Source organism: Manihot esculenta, chromosome 18 (assembly GCF_001659605.2).
Source record: "Manihot esculenta cultivar AM560-2 chromosome 18, M.esculenta_v8, whole genome shotgun sequence".
Classification (NCBI taxonomy): domain Eukaryota; kingdom Viridiplantae; phylum Streptophyta; class Magnoliopsida; order Malpighiales; family Euphorbiaceae; genus Manihot; species Manihot esculenta.
This window is the reverse complement of record NC_035178.2, coordinates 8,556,512-8,578,682: the sequence shown is the minus strand read 5'-3', so window position 1 is coordinate 8,578,682 and position 22,171 is coordinate 8,556,512. Positions and strand designations below refer to the sequence as shown.

The window sequence follows — 22,171 nt, the reverse complement described above, 5'->3', positions numbered from 1 at the left end:
TTAAGAATAAAATTAATTATTAACCTATTAACTTTCTCATATTTGGTATAATAAAATAAAAAATAAAATAAATAAAGAGATTAAAATTCAATTAATTTAACTTGATATAATTTATTATGGATTACACTAGGGGAGATGATGCAACAAATATTGAATATGTAGTGATATATTAATAAAGAATTTTAGGAAAATTTTTTTATTTTATTCTAATTGAATTGATCTTTATAAGGTTTGAGTATTTACATATAAAAAATCAACCTAAATTAGAAATATTTATAAATTATAATTATAATAAATCCCTTAAATTAAATCTAATTAGGATCCCAAAGATTTAAATTCTCCTAATTAGGAAATTTCTATATTGTTCACACTCCGCCTTAAGTTGGTGCATAAATATAACACATGCCTCACTTGCAAATCAAGATATAATAGGTCTTGTTGCTGAGCTATTTGGTAAACACATCAACTAGCTGTTCATCGGAAGTCACATGATCTAATCTCAAGACACCATTTATTAACTTTTTTTTAATGAAATGTTTATCAATCTCTATGTGTTTTGTTCGATAATGTTGAACTAGATTGTGAGTTGTACTGATAGCAGATTTGTTGTCACAATACAATTCTCCCAATAATCTCTGCAACCATATGAGTTCACAAAGACCTTGTGTCATCGCTCTATATTCTATCTCAGCACTTGATCGAGCAACAACACGTTGCTTTTTGCTTCTCTAAGTGACAAAGTTTCCTCCAACAAGTGTACAATATCCACTAGTTGACCTTTTATCATCAAGGAATCTAGCCCAATTTGCATCTGTGAATGAATGTATGCGAAGATGACTATGTTTAGAGAATAGGAGACCTTTTCTAGGAGCAGACTTCAAGTATTACAAAATAAGAAAAACAGTTTGCATGTGAGACTCACGAGGATCATGCATAAACTGACTGACTAAGCTGACAGCATATGCTATGTCTAGTCGAGTATGCGAAAAATAAATCAGTCTGCCTACCAACCTTTGATATCTATCCATATCCATTGATTCACCAATCCCTGCTTGTAGCTTGTGATTGCTCTCAATGGGAGTTTCTGCTGATTTGCAACCTAACGTACTAGTTTATTCTAAAAGATTTAGAATGTATTTTCTATGAGAAATAAAGATTTCCTTCCTTGACCTAACAACTTCGATTTTAATGTTTAATGGTGTATCATTTAATAAAATAATTAATTTAAAAAAATTAATGATATTTTGTTCAATATTAAGAATAAAATTAATTATTAACCTATTAACTTTTTCATATTTGGTATAATAAAATAAAAAATAAAATAATTAAAGAGATTAAAATTCAATTAATTTAACTTGATATAATTTATTATGGATTACACTAGGGGAGATGATGCAACAAATATTGAATATGTAGTGATATATTAATAAAGAATTTTAGGAAGAATTTTTTATTTTATTCCAATTGAATTGATCTTTATAAGGGTTGAGTATTTACATATAAAAAATCAACCTAAATTAGAAATATTTATAATAATAATAATAAATCCCTTAAATTAAATCTAATTAGGATCCCAAAGATTTAAATTCTCCTAATTAGAAAATTTCTATATTGGTTCACACTCCGCCTTAAGTTGGTGCATAAATATAACACATGCCTAACTTGCAAATCAAGATATAATAGGCCTTGTTGCTGAGCTATTTGGTAAACACATCAACTAGCTGTTCATCGGAAGTCACATAATCTAATCTCAAGACACCATTTATTAACTTTTTTTTAATGAAATGTTGATCAATCTCTATGTGTTTCGTTCGATAATGTTGAACTAGATTGTGAGTTGTACTGATAGCAGATTTGTTATCACAATACAATTCTCCCAATAATCTCTGCAACCATAGGAGTTCACAAAGACCTTGTATCATCGCTCTATATTCTACCTCAGCACTTGATCGAGCAACAACAAATTGCTTTTTGCTTCTCTAAGTGACAAGGTTTCCTCCAATAAATGTACAATATCCACTAGTTGACCTTTTATCATCAAGGAATCTAGCCCAATTTGCATCTGTGAATGAATGTATGCGAAGATGACTATGTTTAGAGAATATGAGACCTTTTCTAGGAGCAGACTTCAAGTATTGCAAAATAAAAAAAACAGTTTGCATGTGAGACTCACGAGGATCATGCATAAACTAACTGACTAAGCTGACAGCATATGCTATGTCTAGTCGAGTATGCGAAAGATAAATCAGTCTACCTACCAACCTCTGATATCTGTCTATATCTATTGATTCACCAATCCGTGCTTGTAGCTTGTGATTGCTCTCAATGGGAGTTTCTGCTGATTTGCAACCTAACGTACTAGTTTATTCTAAAAGATTTAGAATGCATTTTCTCTGAGAAATAAAGATTTCCTTCTTTAACCTAACAACCTCGATTTTAATGGTTAATGGTGTATCCTTTAATAAAATAATTAATTTAAAAAAAATTAATGATATTTTGTTCAATATTAAGAATAAAATTAATTATTAACCTATTAACTTTCTCATATTTGGTATAATAAAATAAAAAATAAAATAATTAAAGAGATTAAAATTCAATTAATTTAACTTGATATAATTCATTGTGGATTACACTAGGGGAGATGATGCAATGAATATTGAATATATAGTGATATATTAATGAAGAATTTTAGGAAGAATTTTTTATTTTATTCCAATTGAATTGATCTTTATAAGGTTTGAGTATTTATACATAAAAAATCAATCTAAATTAGAAATATTTATAATAATAATAAAATCCCTTAAATTAAATCTAATTAGGATCCCAAAGATTTAAATTCTCCTAATTAGGAACCTTCTATATTGGTTCACACTTAGCCTCAAGTTGGTGCATAAATATAACACATGTCTAACTTGCAAATCAATATATAATAGGTCTGTTGCTGAGCTATTTGGTAAATACATCAACTAGCTGTTCATCGGAAGTCACATGATCTAATCTCAAGACACCATTTATTATCTTCTTTTTAATGAAATGTTGATCAATCTCTATGTGTTTCGTTTGGTAATATTGAACTAGATTGTGAGTTGTACTGATAGCAGATTTATTGTCATGATAAAATTCTCCCAATAATCTCTGCAACTATAGGAGTTCACAAACACCTTGTATCATCGCTCTATATTCTATCTCAGCACTTGATCGAGCAACAACACGTTGCTTTTTGCTTTTCTAAGTGATAAGATTTTCTCCAACAAGTGTACAATACCCACTAGTCGACCTTTTATCATCAAGGAATCTAGCTCAATATGCATATGTGAATGAATGTATGCGAAGATGACCATGTTTAGAGAATAGGAGACCTTTTCTAGGAGCAGACTTCAAGTATTGCAAAATGCGAAAAACAGTTTGCATATGAGACTCACGAGGATCATGCATAAACTGACTGACTAAGCTGACAGCATATGCTTTGTCTAGTCGAATATGCGAAAGATAAATCAGTCTGCCTATCAACCCCTGATATCTAACAATATCCATTAATTCATCAATTCCTGCTTATAGCTTGTGATTGTTCTCAATGCGAGTTTCTGCTGATTTACAACCTAACATTCAAATTTATTCTAAGAGATCTAGAATGTGTTTTCTCTGAAAAATAAAGATTTCCTTCTTTAACCTAACAACCTCGATTTTCAAGAAATATTACAGTTTTTCTAGATTTTTAATTTTGAACTCCTGAGTCAAAAATTTTTTCAGTTGAGTTATTTCTTCAGTGTCATATCCTGTAAATAAGGTATGCTCAACATTTCTTTGTTGATAGCAAAAAAAAATCATAGTTCTATTTAATCGATCAAACCAAGAGCCTTCTTTAGTATGCACACTTTTTCTTGTGTTTTTTCATCAGCAAATCCAGGATAGATTTTCATACTCACTTCCTCCTCCAAGTCTCCATGGAGGAATGCATTTTTCACTTGTAAATCCCGGTCAAGATTGACAACGCAATATAGTAATATTCTAATTGAGTTCATTTTGGTAATATGAGCAAATATCTCATAGTAATCCACTCAATAAGTTTGAGTGTATCCCTTGACCACTATATATATATTTTTTTTTTTGAAAATCACTATATATATATTTAAAATTATAAAAATTAATAAATTTTTTAAAATTAAGTGACTTAATAATATTTTTTTTATTTATTTATAATTTTAAAAAAATACATATATATCCCTAGAAAAAATTAAAAGATTCAGGGCCATGTTCCTCTTAGCCCCAACCCAAACTTTTAAATTCTAAACTGAAAATTTATGAAGCGCAAATATTTTTTTTATTTTTTAAATACATCAATAATATTTAACCATATTTTATGAAAATTTTTTATTTGTTAACAGCATAATCATAACATATAATTTTGTTATAAATTTAATATTAGACCCTAATTTAAAAAATGTACATGGTAAATTTTTGTAATTTTCCTCTTAATATTATTTTGATTCTTACTTCTTTCACTCTTTAATTGTGGGTTTTTTTAAAAAAAAATATATAGATGTGTATTTTTTTTTTAAATTGGATGTATAACCAATAACAAGGAATTATTTATGTTGCGCTAGCTTGTTTAAAACATTTATTTTTAATAAATTTAAGAGTAAAAATAAAGTTGTTGATCTTCATTAAGTAAAACTTAATTTTAGAAATTAAAATTTAAAGGTCTTTACATTTGTGTCAAATATTAATTGAATATGGTGGGTGAAAATAAGGGAAAAAAAGTTTTATTGTGATTTAAATGTACTTTAAAATTTATCAATATCATATAATATAAAACTTAAACAAATTTAGTGCGAAAATTAAGTAAAATACAATTGTTGTGAACATGGTTTAAATGGATTTGATGGTTAAATAAATGTTTGAGATTCAATCCGATTCAAACAGAATTTAACTAGTGCATGTCTACATGATTAAGTAAATAATTTCTTTTAAAGCAAAATTACTTATTGTATTAATAAAATTTCATCAAATAAAGAGCGATATCATCCCAAATAAAGAGACGATTATACTTGATAGATTCTCTAGTCAAAGTGTGAGTAGTTAGAGTAATATTATGACGAACCCATCTAACAGAAATATTAGTTATAGAGTTTAACAAAAATTTACAATCATTTAGAATCAAACCCCTGCATAAAATAATTTGGCAAAAATGTTCTCCAAGTGCCTGTCTAAACATCTGCATAAGATAATTTGGCAAAAATGCTTTTCAAGTGCCTGTCTAAACCTCTGCATAAGGTAATTTGATAAAGATACTCCTCCTTCTTTCTTATCTCTCGAGCATAAATCATTAAAGTCTTCCGAACAAAGTCACGGAAGAGAGCTTATACGAGATAAAGCTCGAATAAGGTTCCAAAACTAACGTCGTCGTTGCGATTTTGGAAACCCATAATAACTAGTCAACCTCCATTGAACATCACCTTCTGTAACAACCGAATCAATAAAATTTGAAGAAAAGCCAACCACAAAAACAGACTCGTTTTTGTTTCCATCAAAAATAAAATATTCGGCTTGTAACTAGGAACCAAATCCTTCAATGCAATAACTGTCCGAGAATTACCGCCATAAATCTACCAAAGAGGTCTACATATTCTGAAATTTGATTGGATTGTATGTGAGAAATATCCCCACCATAGAGAAATCATAAGTAACGATCAGAATATCTCTGAAGTTCTTAATAGGGACAACAATATCTTATTTTTCATCGATAGTCAATTGACGTAGATCGTCTTTCATGAAAAAGGGAAAAAAAAGTTAGATTTAAGGAAGAGGAAAAGGCGAGAGTATCGAGTCACAAAGAGATCAGAGAGGAAAACTTGCGTCGATTAAGTAAACATTATAAAACTTAATAATTAATATATTAAATATATTAAATTTTAGGCTCCATTTATTTTTTAAAAAAATATTTTTTTATATTTTCACACATTTAAAGTATTTAAAAAAATTAATATAAATTATTTTTCTTATCAAAATATTTGAGAAAAAAAGTCATTTTCTATTTAATGTTACATTAAAATAAGTTATGAACTATCACCATAAAACCGGAGTCACGTGGCAAGATCTGACAAGTGAAAAATACAATCTCATTGAGTAAAAGGAGACCCAAACATTTTAATATCTGAATCATCATCATGACTCGTCCTTCCATAATAAGTCAAGTCTTGTCACATTGTTATCGTTACAAGGCACATTCCCATCACATTTGTAATTGCGGAATTACCAATTTATTAGCTAGTGATATTTTTTATCGAGTAATCAGTTATATCATTGCCGGATTTTTAAAAAATATTATATTTATCTCTATTTTTTTACAGTACAAAATGAAAACAATCACAGAAATAAAGGTACGATATTTTCTATACTACTCAAACTCTAAATCGTCTATTACATTCTCTTATTTTTCAAAATTATAACTTGAGTATTGGAATGCTTGCTGTAGACACCCACCATCGCCTCACACTTCCTCTTTTACATATTCTAACCAATTATAGTACAACTCCATCCTTACTATCATAAATCACTATCATTTGACTTTTTATTAACACTTCAATATATAAATTTTTTAATATATTTTATTTTTAGATTAAAATTAGACAATAAAAAATACATTTTTTAAAAAAATATTTTTCATGGAAAATAATTTTTTTAATACAAGTTATTTTTTACAAATAAATGGAGTCTTAGTCTCTATTTATTTGTAGAAAATAACTTGTATTTGAAAAATATTTTCCATAAAAAATATTTTCTAAAACAAATATTTTCATGAAAAATATTTTAAACTTATATTTTATTGTTTAATTTTAATTTTAAAAATAAAATTTATTAAAAAATTTATATATAGAGCTCTTAATAGTGATGTTAAGATGCAAAAAATAATTTTCTATTTTTAAAAGAGGAAGTTATTTTCTTTAAAATATTTTATTTTTTTATTTGACCAAGAAAATATTTTTTGTTAATTAAATTTTTTGAGTGTCACAAATATTAAAAAATATAAAAAAAATATTCTTTTAAAAAATATTTTCCATAAAGTAAACAGAGCCTTTAGAATAAGTTTAGTTATTTTTTAGCTTTGGATTATCTGAAAAAAAACTTATATTTAAAAAATATTTTTATGAAAAACTATTTTTCAACAAAATAATGATAAGAGAATGTTATTTTTTAAAAAAATAGTTTGATTTTTTTAATTAAAAAAATTTTTTGTTAGTTAATTTTTTTAAGTATCCTAATTAAAAAATATAAAAATATATTTTATTATAAAGTATTTTTTTAAATTAAATGAAGACTTAATATGTAAGTATTGCATAAAGAATAATTGAAATTTAAATAAGAATATTTAATCAGTTTTAAAAAGTAAATACCTTAAGATTAAAATATTTTAGTTATAAGTTAATTTATATTAATAAAAATAAATATTAAATTTCACAAATCTCGTTAATAATTAACTGTATTTAGTTAAACTATGAAAGATCCACATTCAACATCCTTATCAAAAGAAAAAGAAAGTTATTGTAGTACAAATTTAATTGGATGTTGTAATTTATTTGGTCATCTAAGCCAAGGAAAATAAAGAGAAAATAGAAAATAACTCATTTTTTTCCTGTTATTTTTCTCTCCATTTGAAGAGAAAATAATAAATTTGAGAAAAGAAAGAGTATTTTTTATATATAAATTATAAAATTATTTAAAATCCTTTCTTTTTAATTAATAACTTATTTAAAAATTTTCCATGAATATATTCATTGAAAAAAAATATTATATTTAAAATATAAAAAATTATATTTAACATTACGAGAAAAAATACACTCACAGTTCAGTCTGATGATAAGTGTATATGAGTAAATATCTCAGATTTTACTCCTTTATTTCTTAATTCTCGTAAAAAATTATGAGAAAAAATAAAAAATAATGATTAAATTTACTGATTAAATTATTAAAAAAATAATTAATAAAATAAATTATTGACCATTTATAATAAAATTTTTTAATTATTCTTTTATAAAAATATTTTTAATTAATAACTTATTTTTAGTATTTAATTTTTATTTAAAAGATAAAAATATTAATAAATTTATTTGAGTAATTTACAGTCAATTTCCTAAATTTTAGTAAAACCCACAAATTAATTCCTTTACTTAACAATTAAGTTTTTAAATTTTAAATCCGTTACAAATAAGATCCATTTGCCGTTAATTAATTTTGTAATGACAGCAAAAACCTTATACTCTTAGACTCATTTACCGTCCAGCTATTATTATTGAAACTGGAATACGTCCTCAGGTGTACTTGTCTGGCGAAGAGTCATCCAGTGAAAGTGAGAGATGCTTATGGAGATAGTTCATGCACCTTGATTCTTCTGCTTCAGTTATGGCGATTTCAAGTTTTAGCGTTCTCCTATACTTTCTCGAGTTACTGAGGCAAATTCAGGTTCTCTCTGATTTGAAACTTTCTTTAACGAGACTAACTCGCTCGAGTGAGGACGAAAACTACCGTTTGCAGAAAGATTATAAAGAAATCCGACCTTTCACAATTTATTTTAGAGACAAAAGAGCCATACAAAGAGAATAAATGAGATGAAATGAAATATACCAAGAGCAAGTGCAGAGCCTTCACTAGCGAAAACGAAAATGAGAATGGAAACGAATTCAGCTAATGCAACTGTCGTGGAGTCAGGATGGGTGGCCTCTTCTGCCCTCCCAAATTTATATATTTGACTAGACATGTTTGGCTAGCTATTAAACTTGTCTTCTTCTTGGTTAACGTGATTCTCGCATTTCTTCATTATTTATCTAGTACTCAATTATCATTCTCACCAAACTAAAATTTTCTGTTAAAATCTTTAAAATGTGATTTACAACAAACATATTGAATTTTAGTAACAAGTTATTTTCTATTTAAAATTTGTGTATCAATTAAATTTTAAAGTTTTAAATTATAAATTTATTCTTTATGTTAAAGACAATACCAATTTACAATTAATTTATAATTTAGTGACAAAATTGTCTTTGATATTTAAAATAACAACTTTAGTAATCTCCCCCATAAGAGTTTCTTAAATTAAATGTTGGTGGATCATTAAATAATTAAAAACCTTCACAACCATGTGCTCTATGATATCGTTGAACTTCTACTGCAATCAGGGAATGATCATAAGGTCATCTCGAACGCTACACCAAATTTTATTTTGGCGTTGGAGATGATCATCCAATGCAGCGTCAAAATCCAACGGAATTTTAACGTTGCGCTACAGTGTTACACTTATGGCGTGACGCTGCTAGGCGTGATACTGTAGCAACGTCATTTTATTTTATTTTATTTTTTTTAATTTATAATATAATCTAAAATTTATATTTTTTTTTATTTTTTTTAATTTATAATATAATTTAAAATTTATATATATTTTCAATTAAATTTAAATTTTTTTTCACTCTCATCATTTATTATATTTTTAATTTATTTTATATTTTTATAATTATTGAAATTTAATTTAAATTAATATATTCACAATTATAAATAATATTTATAATAAATTAATTTATTAATGTATGTTTATAATTAATGTTTAAGTAATGTTTTTTTATAATTATTATTTAATTAATAATTTTTATAATTAATATATTTTTATTTGTTTATTTATAAAATAATTAAATATTTGAATATTGGATGAAAATATAAAATATATAAGTATTTAGAGTGAATATATAAAATTATATGAATTTTTTGAGTGAAATATATAAATAAAGTTAAAATAAAATAAATAATATAATATTAAAGAGAAAAGAATATAAATAGAATATTTTTTTTGGTGTTAAAAATGGTGCAGAAGATTGGAGATAATATTGCATTATTTTGATACAAATCACTAAAATAATGCAAAAAATAGTGTATAGGGTTGGAGATGACCTAAGAGGATATTTGATGTTGGTCTTGATGAAAAAAGTTCATAAATTATCCTACATAGATTTGAATACATAAATCATAGTTAATATTCAAACATAATATCTTTAAAGTTGTCATTTGTATGATTGATTTGGAATATAATCGCATATATTTAATATGAATTATATTAAATTTTATATCATAAATTATGTGTATTTTATAATTTTCAAAATTAAAATGTTCCACCAACTTTTTAATGAGAGTTTTCAAATGGTTGAAATTGAAGTTGTTTTTTTTTTAAATTTCTTACTTTCGCTGCTTTTTCACTTAAAATTATATCGTTGTACTTTGTATTAGTGCATATAAAATAACAACTTAAACATATATAAAAAGTTATATTGACATGTTTCTAAATAAAAATATATATTTTGGTGGAACTGAACTGATCCATTTTAATTTGTAACCTTTAATAATATAGATAAATAGGAAGAGTAAAGTAAACGATTGAATGTTGTATACTAAGAATAACTTTATACTCACAAGATGTCATGGGTGATTCATCTAAATTGGATGATTACATATCTTTGGCTGGACTAAAAATAATGTAATATTAACGTTTCAATGTTGTCAATTGAATGAATCACTAGATTTGTAAATGATTTAATTGCTGATTAGGGATGGCAACGGATCGGGTATTTTCGGGTACCCGATCCGACCGAACCCTAATAGAACGGATTTGGGTAGTTATAATCGGGTTTGGGACGGGTTCAAGTTTTAAAAATAATACCCGTTGCGGGTTCGGATCGAATTCGAATTTTATGTACATGGTACCCACCATCCGAATCCGTTTATATAAATAATTAATTTAATATAAAAAATATATTTTACAATAATATTTATAATTTTTTATATATTTTTATTTAAAAATTTAAATTTAAATATTTTTTAGAAATATTAGATTTTTTAAATGAAAATTATTAATGAAAAATATTTTTTATATAAATTATTAATTAAAATATATAAAATTAAACGGGTTCGGATTTTATTCGGGTAATAATAATCGGATTTGGTACGGATTTGGATAGTTTAAATTAATTTTTAATCGGGTTCAGAACGGATTCGGATATTACTAATATAAATCGGGTTCGGGTTCGGATAATTTAATTTTCACGGATATCCTACCCGTTTACATCCCTATCGATGATCTCTTAGATTATTATTAATGTCTATATCCTCCAGGAGTTGCAAAAGCCATTGGCTTACATGAAGTTTTAAACAGTGAAGTGTTGTTAAAGGATTTATATATGAACAAGTTTAAATTTTTTTAACTATTATATAGAACATTAAATACAAGGAAGAAAATAGAGGAAAAAAACCTGCAATCACTGTAAAAAAAAAATCATAAAAAATATGACAAAAGAAAGAAAAAAAAAAAAATCAATATGCGAAAAGCCAAACAAACAAGAGCATTCGACTGCAGCATATCATTAAATTAAATAGCAACTAATGAATAAATTTAATAGAACTTAATTTATCAACGATGTATAAGAGTAGTGATCATTAAATATAGTGCCGTGATCTCAAAATATTAACATCACTGAAAGCAAAATCTTTTATGAAAACTAAATGAAGTACCTTAAATTGTAGAATCATAAAAGTAATATTTTTATATAGAAAACAAAGTTTGCACAAAAAAAAAATAAAAGAACAACCACATTAACAAAACAAAACAACCAAAACCACTATTACCACTTCAGCAAGGGAAATTGAAAAAGAGTAAACATTAGAAAGTATAAAAAAATAAAATTTTCTTTCTCCTACTCAAATATAAGAAAAAGCTAAATCAAACAAAAAAATCATCATTAGAAAAAATAAAAAATTAAACCTAAATATCAATTTGATAAAATCGAGAATTTTAGGACAAACATCGATACTTTCTTTATCATATTCTCTGCTCTCTATTCTCTTTTTTTTTTAAAAAAATCTATTAATTTAACTAATCCAAATTTATATTGAACATACTCATTAAAAAGATAAAATATTTTTTTAAAATATTTAAAAATACCACATACTTAGATTTAAACTCGAGACTTCAAAAAATTTTATTATTTTATTTTACCTATTCTCTTCCTTTTCACAGGTTGTGAATTTATTTTATTTTATTTTATTTTACGTAATGCTATCTCTTGTAATTTCATCATTTCTACGTGGTTTTTTTTGTGTGTTTTTAATATAAAATATGGAAATCAATAAGTCCATATTTAACCAGCCCAACATTACACGAAACGACACACATTTAGAATGAGGTACAGTCATCCGATACTCGATCGCCTTTTTTCTTCCAAAGACGGAATACATTGAGAAAAAGTACAAACCAATCAGAATCAAATCCAAACATCATGACATCAATAGATTCAATCCAAACCAATCACGTTTCAGGTAGATAGATACCTCCAAAGTAATTACCTGAAAGTTATGTCACAGCCACCACACGTCTCCCCGTCACATTAGCCCCTTCTCCAATCTTCTATATTTTTTTCAAAAAAAGACACCGAGTCAAAGCCCTCGAATGAAAAAATAATACTAAAAATAAAACAAATTTCGCCACGCGCTGACCCTCACGCTCTCTGAAGCCCAGTCTGAGTCTCCCTGATCCCAACAAACTAGCAGAGCATCAAACCCCAAAACCCAAAAACCTTAGACTGTACACAGACCAAAAAGAAAATAAAAATTCCATAGATGCAAGGACATGACGGAGTGGGAAGGAGGCGAAAATTGAAATTCCGGTAACTGGAAATTCTTGAGAGAAAGTGCAGGAAATTTAGAATAAATATGGCGTCGTCGAAGGTGATGGCGTCGTCGAAACCGAAAAGTTCGGATCTGACATCATCATCAGCAACAGCTCGATCGCGACGCGCTTCTTCTTCTTCTTCTTCTGCTAGTGCTGCTGCCGCTTCTGTATCTGTTGCTTCTTCTTCAACAAAGTCACTAAATGCTTTTTCTTCTTCTTCTTCTGATCAAATTAAAAGCAACTTTCGTAATCTTACGCCATCGTCGTCTTCATCGGCGGTTACTACAATGACCGTCGACGGCATCCTGCGTAATGCCTACCCCACTCCTTCTGCTGAGTCTACTCTCCTTGACGCTCAAATTACTCTTGTTGATACCCCTGCTCCTCTTCTCCCGGCAACACCACCACCGCAACCGTCGCCAGCAGTGACAACGGCGACAATTGAGATAAACCATAGTAATAGTAGCAATAATCAAGAATTGAACGGTGTTCTTCCTCAGGCTAGTAAAACCGTGGACGATGTATGGAGGGAAATTGTCTCCGGGAGGAAGGAGATGAAGGAGGAACCTGATGAGATGATGACGTTGGAGGATTTTCTGGCCAAAGCTGGGGCGGTGGACGTTGGGGAGGAGGATGAGGTCAAGATGCCGCCTCCAGAGAGGTTGAGTGGGGGAGTTTATGCGTTTGATCCCATTCCACCCAGTGCGTTCCAGATGTTGGATAAAGTAGAGGGATCGATTGTTGGATTTGGAAGTGGAGCGGATGGGGTTGTTGGAGGAGGGGGACGTGGTGTAGGCAGGGGAAAAAGAGGGAGGACTACCATAATGGAACCATTAGATAAGGCGGCACAACAAAGACAGAGAAGGATGATCAAGAATAGGGAGTCAGCTGCCAGGTCTAGAGAGAGGAAGCGGGTGAGTAAGTTGAAATGTTGTGTTTGCATAAATGCTGAGTTGTGTCTTCCTTTTGTTGTTTTTTTATTGAATTTGGCTGATATTCAAGGCACATTCTCTTCCTAAATTGTGGTGATCTGGATTTTAGGCTTATCAAGTCGAATTAGAGTGTTTGGCAGTGAGGCTAGAGGAGGAGAATGAGCGGTTGCTGAAAGAGAAGGTAACTTCTCATTGTAATTGGTTTTAGGAAAATTGTAATTTAAGGTGTATATAATCTTTTGCTGCAAAGCACATACACGTCTAGTTTAGACTGTCATGGAGATAGTTAACACATTCTCTTTCTATGGCATTCAGAATCGAGAAATACTTATTGCTAAGCTATGAGATAATGCAAAAATAAAATAAAATAATAATAACAAATATAAAAGAGCAACTTCATTTTTTTTTTATTTGAACTTTCTGAGTTGGCATTTTGAAGGTAGCCACTTGCGCTATTTCAATGTTTTGCCATTATTTTGTTGCCAAAAAATTGTGCTTTTGATTTTTTTCCTGTTGCCATGGTCCCTTGGGCAACTTTAATATGAATTGACTTACTCTATCTGCAATGGATCCAAGGTAATGCCTTAAACTAGTGCTTTATCAATTTGCTGACTTAATAATTTGTAGGCAAGCTATAGGAAGAAACAGAAACTTTGGGATAGGTTTGGCTGCTTACTTTGAAGTGGAGCATACCATCATTCAAGTAATGAGGTGTGCCATCAACTATTGATGTTGACTTCATATTCTCCATATTATCTGACTGAACCAATGTATCTAATTTTCTTCTCATTGTTATTCATTGGAGATGTTCTAAATTAAACTAGTGTGTAATCGGTTTTTATTTTAATATCTCCTAGATTGTTAAATACTATGATTTTCTCAAACTTTTGGAGTCATTGATGAGAAAAGTAAATATATCTGTATACCATTTTACATCTCTGACCAGTTGCCTTAATGTTAGCTACATTTGGATATCTGTTTTCATGCTGCAAAAATTTTAATATTGTTACATGCTCTCTTCTACTTTGTTTCTGAAACAGCCAAAAAATGTGAATGTGTTAAGATAATGTTTATTCAATACATGTATTTTTATAGCTGGTGTTTAACTCAAATCCTGAGGTCGTTGGACATGGTTTTATTATTCATTTGGCAATTGGTGTTAGTTACTTTTTCCCTACCTCCTGAGTCCTGAACTGCTCCATTCCTCCTTCCTGCTTTCTCTACTTATTGTGTTGATGTACTCGCTCTCACAGACTCGCAGTATAATCAATTCACACAGGTTGGGCGTTCATATGGAAGACCTTCATGGCACTTAGGTCACTATTTTGAAGGGAATTATCTTAAATAGTAATTCCCTGGGGTCCAATCTTCAAAGTGGCTAGGGTTGCATGCTGTGCTGTTGAGCAACTTAGTTTATTTCTTTGGGTGCATGAAGGAAGATAGAGTATTTCAGTTTTGTTTGCTCAAGTATAATACTGTCATGGCATCAATTACTGCCAGTTACAACACTTGTCATTGTTTTTAAGTTAAACATTACCAAGCATACACTGCATTTCATTTAATTTGCAGTTTTGCAGGCAAGTTAATATTTGATTCTGCTTATTTAAAATTGGTTGGATCAAGTAAATAACGTTGCTATGCCTTTTAGTTTCTTCTATTGGTTTGTAATTTGTATGTTGTACTGTATCCTTAATTATCAATAAGTATGAAAGAGAATGTGCTTTATTTTGTTTAATATTATTTCTATGATCTCTATGTATTGGGTTTACTCTACTGAGGTTTAGGCAATTTGATGATTTAGTTGTCCTAAGATAAGTAATTTATGTTTTCTGACCAAAGAAATTTGTTGTGCAGGAAGAGAGGACTAAAGAAAGGTTCAAACAGGTATTAATATTACTTGGATGTTGCATTTCTTCTGAAATATGGATAATGCTTACAATTAGATTAGGTTAAATTTTCCAGAATAATTGATAAATAAATACAGGAGAACCATGTTGTAGTTTATGACTGAGATAAAGGACTAGTTGATACTGGATTATTAGGCATTAACTGCAGAAACAAATTCAGATGCATGAGAAAAGGAGAAGGAAGCACAGATTTTAACTTTTAAAAGACATGTTTTCAGCGCAGATTTTATTTGTCTATCATAGGGGCACTATGAATGCACATCTTTCCCATTTAAGGACAAACAAGAAGGAATTTGGTTATGGTTCTTCTTGGGATTGTGTGGGCTTCTGAGTTTTGACTGAGTGATATACACAAGGTTGTGTTTATGTGTGTACGAGATGATTATTTATCAACACAATTGAAAGGTGTCTAAATTTTATAAGGAAAAAAATAAGGTAAATTTGAGTAGCTTAACTTCACTTAGAAATATAGGCTCTTTAAGGATACCTATTTAGAGGCTTTCACAGGTGTTTGTAATCATGCGACAAATTGTCTGTTTTATGTACTAACTAGAAGCACACAAACTGCTCAAGGCTCAAGGGTAGACAACCTTTCTTTTCTTCTGCTTCTTCTTCTTCTTTTGAAAAGAAAAAAATTAAAGGACAAAGTTATTTGGAAATTGAATTGCATTTGTAATGTGCCATTCCTTACTTTTTCGTTCTTGAAAATATTAAGATCAAAAAGGGATGGTGACTTATGCTCCCTCTCTCTCTGTGTCGATATACTGAACTTAAAGATTAATGGGAAGATATAGATTTGTTTAGCACAACAATTCCTCTAAAATTGGCTGGTACAAGATGGAATTCATTTTGATGCTTTGTTCTGAATGAGTTCCTTTATAAGTTGGTAAAAGTGCAAGCGAATTGAGTCGAGCCGAGTTTTGGAGAGCTCAAGTTTGATTTATTAAAATTTTTTTGAATTTGAGCTGAACTCGAGTTTTACTTATTTCGAACTCGAGTCAAGTATTAATGTGAAGTTTGAGCTTAATTTTTTTATGATATTAATCTCTGCCTGTTTAACGAGACTGTTCACAAGTCTGCTTATGAACTCGAAAATTAGTCAAGCTCACGAGTCTTAATTAGCCGAATACTGTGGAGCTCAAGAGGCTAAAAACTAAGCTCAACCTTGACTTGTTTAGAAATTGAGTTGAGCTCAGTTGGGCTGAACTTCAAATAGCTTAGGAACAGTTTGGTTTATTTAGACCCTGAGTAGGTTTTGATAGTTCCTATAGATGGTCATCACATCTGAAAGCAAGTCCTTTTCTCATCGGTTTTGATGCAGAAAAGGAATAGTGCCCTTAAGATTCTCAACTATAAAACATTTTAGAGCTTTGGTAATTAATGAAGGCAGAGATTAGTCACTGTGTAATAATTTTAAAGAGGGAACAAGAATTTTTTACACTTCTAGCAGAATGTTGCTGATCTAACTTTGCAGGAGGTTAAAAACCAGATTCATAAATCTTGAAATGCCGGAAATAAGCAAACTACTTTCAGTACTGAAATGCTGGTTGTATCATTTGAAATCCCCTTTCTATATCTTGTAGATACTGAAAGAAATTTTGTAATCAAACTTTCAACTATTTTTGTTACATGAGCAACTTCTACTTGCAGCAAACAAATTTTCGTTGATAAGTATGAAAGCATGAAAATAAGAAAATATTTAAATGAGTTACAGGTGGAGTATATAATTTTTTTTTTTTATGGGTATAAACGTTTTCTTTAGAATCATAGGAATTAGGACCATGTAAAGAAAGAAAAGAATTGTAGGTAATACATTATACATGCATAAGATCTTCCGGAGATTTGGCAAGCAAGATCATATAAAAATGATGGAGAGCAGACATGGTAAAAATAGGATAGTGAAGCATAAACCATTACTTATTGGTTACGTTTCTTTTTCCCCATTAATTTATATGTATTTTTTCTCCTGCAGCTTATGGAGAAAGTGGTGCCTGTTGTTGAGAAGAGAAGACCACCCCGAAGGCTCCGGAGAGTTCACTCCATGCAGTGGTAAGATTATATGTTCTCAAAGTGTGAGATGAAGACAGATACTGTTTGCTGACATGGAGAGTAAATGAAAAAAGCAGTATTCTTGGCATAAAAATCCATTTTCTTCAAAACTAGGTACCTGATTCTTTTCTGAAAGAAATTGCGGCTTCTGAAATTAATTACCAAAACTAATATACAAGGGCATAGCAACCTGAATTATGAAAGCAAATTCCTTGTTTAACTGCATATGTGGAAGGCCTATCATGCTAAGATGGATGTTAGAGGGTCTAGGTTCTATTCTAGTTATTTGTCGAGTTAGCAAGCAATGCCAAACTTGGTGCTTCCCAATTGCTATTGTAAGGGGAAAACAGAGAGGTGTTTGGAGGGGTTGAGAAATTCCAAATTCTGGACCTGCACACCCCATTTACGTGCTGGCAACTTATGATAGCTTTTATATAAAATGTAAAATTGGCGGATGGTATCTATTTATAGTAAAAGCTCATGCTGCATTAATTTCCTGGAAAAAAAATTGGTGCATGTGTCTGATCATGTGAACTGAAGCTGTCGTGTTGAAGCATCTCTCTCTCTCTCTGTCTCTCTCTCTCATATGTGGGTGATGATAGTGTATAATGATGTAAGAAATGGTCCTTTGGTGGGGCATTCTAGAAAAGTTGCTTGCTGTAATAGTTTGTGTAGTCGGCATGCTGAAGGGCATTGTTAAAAAGAAATGAGATTGCTGGCAATCATTCCAACAAGTGAACTGAATTGGGTTTGTCATCAGCAGCTTTGATTTTTATACAGGAGCATGACAAAAAGACGACGGTTTCCTGTTGGATATGATTTTGCAAATAGAAATATGTTGAGATTGAATTTGGAGCAAGGATAAATGCTTATAACAAGACTATCTGTTGTGTTGTACAATTGCTTTCAGTATATTTTATTTTATGGTCTTCAAGGTCTCTTTTTGAGCTTTTGGTAGTCCTTTTGTCAGTGTTGTTTTGTCTTTGTTTGATCCTTTTATTCTTTGCAGACTTTGGCCCACTTCGAAATTTCAAAACAAAAGCAACTGCCCTCCACCTCGAGGCTTGAGCACCTTGTATTCTAGTCTTGGCCTCCCGCTAACACCATGTTTGGATGTGCGGAAAAAGGTGTAAAAAAAAAGATTACTTGAGAGATCTGTATAGCAATAGGAGAAAAAAAATAATAAAAAGAAAAAAAGCTGATATTTTTCCCTAATTATTGGGATAGAATATAAGAAATATGTGTTCTGTCTTGGTATAAGTTAAACAGTCTTTTCACTGTTGCAAATCAAAAGAAAATAAAAAGAAAATCTTTCACCTACACATACTACTATATTACTAAATTGCAGTTAGAAGTAATAAATTTTACTTTTTTAATACTTAGTAAATAAGGTATATTAAAAAGTTAATAAATTATCATCCTAAAAAAATAATTTATAATTTAAACAAATGAAACTATTTTTTATGGGACAGAGAAGATAAACTTCAAACCGATGGATTCAATTTTCATTATCGTCCAATGTGTTATATTTATGTACAACAACAATTGTAAAATTTCTTAGCCTTATTTCAAGACAACTATAATTATTAATTTAAACTTGTAGGAGAAAGACGCCCATAAAGTGAATCTTGGAAATTAATTCGCAACTGGAAAACTGAGTTTCCTAAGAAGACAATGGTCTCTAGTTGTTTTTTCTTTTCCAAAAAAAAAAAAAAAAAAAAACATTAAAAGGTTTTTAGATTTGCTTAGTGGAAAAATCTTCTTCTTCTCTTCATAATCTTTATTTTTCAAAGACGCAGTACAAATTAAAGAACCAAAGCACTAGTTTTTTTTTTTTTTTTAAAAAAAAAAGAAAGATGTCAGGGATTTGATGAAAGAAAGTAGATTAAGATTCCTCCACACCCAAGAAAAAGAACAACCACATGAAGTGATTATATGCTATTTATTGCCAAAGAACTTCACAGAACTAATCATTTAGGAATAATAATCCACATCATAATTACATATTTATAAATATTTATTGGATATCCAACCCTAAACCCAAGCCCACACCACGTCACAAAACAAATCCAAAATTTTCCCATTCTCTCCATTTTATTTAATCATTCCCCTTCCTTTTTTTAAAGGTGTCGATGATGGCTTGAAATTTTCCACAAAACAAAATCATTCCGTCCAACTTTCAGCATAAGAATAAAAAAAAGTACAAAAACGCATTAGTTTGCGAAATGTCTATAAGATTTTAAAAGTGTATTAATTAATTTTTTTATTAATTTTAATTATTAAATATTATAAAAAATATGAAATAATATATTTTTTTATAAAAATAGAAATCAAAATAATATTTTTTATATTAAATTAAAGAATAAAATATTAACTGTTAAAATTAATATAAATATTAATAGATTTTTTTTTAAAATTTAGGAGCATTTTAATATATTTTAGAAAAACGATAGACTGTATTTTTTTATATTAAATAATAAAATTTCTTATGAATAATATATACTAAAACTCATTCTCCAAAGTCTCTTCTCTGTCATCCTTCCAAAGCTCCTCTCCTCCCATCAAAAGGCCAAACACATCTGACATTTTAACACTCTCTCCCTCTCCACTTCAAATCTTCTGCTGTTTATAATGATCCAGACCCAGAGTGCCCCCATTGATTTCCTCCCTCTAAGCCTCTAATTGTCCAATAATCTTTAAGACCCATGCAGATTTCTTTCATGCTTTTTCTTCTTCTTCTTCTACTCTTCTTGTTCTCTCAATCTTCTCACTCCATAACAATCCTAGTAGATGGTGTTTCTGAGTGGAAACATCCCAGTGTTCATGTAGGAGACTCAATCAGTAAGTACTTCAAAAATAAATTTAAAAAAAAAATTCATGCATTTTTCTTTATTATTAATAATTTTCTTTGACTCCTTTGCTTTGTCATTTTGCCTCCTCCTCCTTCTGTTTTTCAGTTTTCAAACACAAGCATCACTACAAGCTCTACATTTTCCAGAACCAAAGAGCATTCAATCTCTGCAACTTCACTCAAGCTTCACTTCTCACTCAGCCCAACTCCACCTCCTACACGGTATATCGTCTTCCAAAATATTTTTGAGAAAATTATTATTTATTTTCTATATTAACATTCTATATTAACAGAAAACTCCTATAGAGGAACCAACTAGTGGAAATTAGAAATGAAGCAATTAGTTTTGTAAATTTTTATTTTTTTTATGCCAAGATTAGCTTTGAAAGATTTGAGCTAATTTTCATATGAAATGGCTAACAAATTGTAATTTCTTGTGGCAAATGCAAATCAAGTGGTACCCATCACGCCTTGGTTTCTACTACTTCGCCTTCAACAATGGCTCTCAGAAATCTTGCGCTCAAGCTTCTCAAAAACTCTCCATAAAGGTCCTTCCACAAGCACCGGCTCCAATTCCATCACCCACTTCCGGTGGCGGAGTATCTTCACCGGCTCTTCAACCCATTAGTGGCTCAAACTCTCCATTGACTGTACCTACGGTGGTGCCGGATAAAAGTGGCGGCGGCATGCCGTTTATCAATAGTAATCCAGCCGTTCCTTTGCCTACCGGTGAAGTTGATTCAGCTACTATTCGCCCCTTGTCCGCCTCTGCTCATCGTCAACAGGTAACGTCGGTACCTCTCGTCCCATCCGCTCATATTCCCTGCAAATTTTACAATTCAAACTCTCTTTTTTTCTCAGGTAACGTCGGTACCTCTCGTCCCATCTGCTCATATTTGTTTACACTATATTAATATATAAATATATTATTATAATTTTATTTAATTTTATTATATTCCATTTCAAAAAAAAATTATTATATTTTTAATATTTAGATATAATTAAAAAATTAATAAATTTCCTTTTTCTTTTTCTAAAAGGTTTCTTTCTTTTCTTTTGATGAAAATGTGATTTGTGAAAGGGAAATGTAAATCTAGATATAACATATTGAGTTGTGCTTTTGGGTGGGAATGCAGGTATCGGTGGGGTTATTTGGAGCTCAAATCACTCCATTTTGTGTGGCATTGCTTGTATTACTGTAATTATAACTGAAATTTTTTAGACAGATGTGCACTCTATAATTAAATATGAGATTTATTATAATATTAATTAATTATTTATTTATTTATAGATTTATATTCTTAAAAATTTTAAATTTTATATTCTTTTATAATCCTACTTTTACTTTTTTTTTAATAAAAATACTCTTTATAATTATACTCACCGTTTATATTTCTATTAAAAATTAATAAAAAAATTTTAAAATTAACAAAGAAAACTCTAATTAAAGAAATATTTAAATTTAAAAATAGGTATAGAAATAAAAAAAAAGTATTTTTTTGTCTCATACTTAAATTTCCAACACTCAGTTCAGGATAAGTAATAGAAATATAGATTTGTGAAACAACTTTATTGAAAATTTTTATTTGTTAATTGAAAAATTTTTTATGATAAACAAGTTTTGAGCCTTAGTTTTTAACGAAAATATAAATCATAGTACAATTATAAAAATATTAAAAAAATTAAAATTAGAATTATAAAAAAAATTTATTTTATAATTATTATTTAT

At 29.3% G+C, this 22,171-nt stretch overlaps 2 protein-coding genes across 10 annotated transcripts; both read left to right on the top strand.

The window, feature by feature from the left end:
• Positions 1 to 12,378: 12,378 nt before the first annotated feature.
• LOC110606688 (G-box-binding factor 4) lies at positions 12,379 to 18,911 on the top strand. 8 transcript variants are annotated; one of them, XR_006349445.1, is made up of 6 exons: positions 12,388 to 13,617; positions 13,745 to 13,816; positions 14,263 to 14,346; positions 15,490 to 15,519; positions 17,515 to 17,591; positions 18,601 to 18,911. XR_006349445.1 is itself a non-coding variant. In XM_021745610.2 (5 exons), exons 1-5 carry the CDS (start codon positions 12,745 to 12,747, stop codon positions 18,377 to 18,379), a joined length of 1,077 nt encoding a protein of 358 aa, XP_021601302.1. In that variant the 5' UTR covers positions 12,388 to 12,744; the 3' UTR covers positions 18,380 to 18,560. The 8 variants fall into 8 exon arrangements, 5 of the variants coding, with proteins under 5 accessions (XP_043809340.1, XP_021601302.1, XP_043809341.1 ...); XR_002486547.2 differs by lacking the exon at positions 18,601 to 18,911 and having other exon boundaries at positions 17,515 to 18,560; XM_021745610.2 differs by lacking the exons at positions 14,263 to 14,346; positions 18,601 to 18,911 and adding an exon at positions 18,355 to 18,560.
• Positions 18,912 to 20,111: 1,200 nt separating this feature from the next.
• On the top strand, positions 20,112 to 21,729 carry LOC110607031. Of its 2 annotated transcripts, XM_021746076.2 has the most exons (4): positions 20,112 to 20,432; positions 20,549 to 20,664; positions 20,898 to 21,227; positions 21,579 to 21,729. In XM_021746076.2, exons 1-4 carry the CDS (start codon positions 20,297 to 20,299, stop codon positions 21,642 to 21,644), a joined length of 648 nt encoding a protein of 215 aa, XP_021601768.1. In that variant the 5' UTR covers positions 20,112 to 20,296; the 3' UTR covers positions 21,645 to 21,729. The 2 variants fall into 2 exon arrangements, with proteins under 2 accessions (XP_021601768.1, XP_043809487.1); XM_043953552.1 differs by lacking the exon at positions 21,579 to 21,729 and having other exon boundaries at positions 20,898 to 21,371.
• Positions 21,730 to 22,171: the final 442 nt, after the last annotated feature.

What these genes read in the sequence shown, in the direction of transcription:
- LOC110606688 (XM_021745610.2), top strand. Translation starts at nt 12,745, where the DNA reads ATGGCGTCGTCGAAGGTGATGGCGTCGTCGAAACCGAAAAGTTCGGAT. An exon ending in AGCGGTTGCTGAAAGAGAAG is followed by an intron (nt 13,817 to 15,489) that starts GTAACTTCTCAT and finishes TTTGTTGTGCAG; the next exon opens with GAAGAGAGGACTAAAGAAAG. An exon ending in CTAAAGAAAGGTTCAAACAG is followed by an intron (nt 15,520 to 17,514) that starts GTATTAATATTA and finishes TTTCTCCTGCAG; the next exon opens with CTTATGGAGAAAGTGGTGCC.
- LOC110607031 (XM_043953552.1), top strand. Translation starts at nt 20,297, where the DNA reads ATGCAGATTTCTTTCATGCTTTTTCTTCTTCTTCTTCTACTCTTCTTG. An exon ending in TCATGTAGGAGACTCAATCA is followed by an intron (nt 20,433 to 20,548) that starts GTAAGTACTTCA and finishes TCTGTTTTTCAG; the next exon opens with TTTTCAAACACAAGCATCAC. An exon ending in CCAACTCCACCTCCTACACG is followed by an intron (nt 20,665 to 20,897) that starts GTATATCGTCTT and finishes ATGCAAATCAAG; the next exon opens with TGGTACCCATCACGCCTTGG.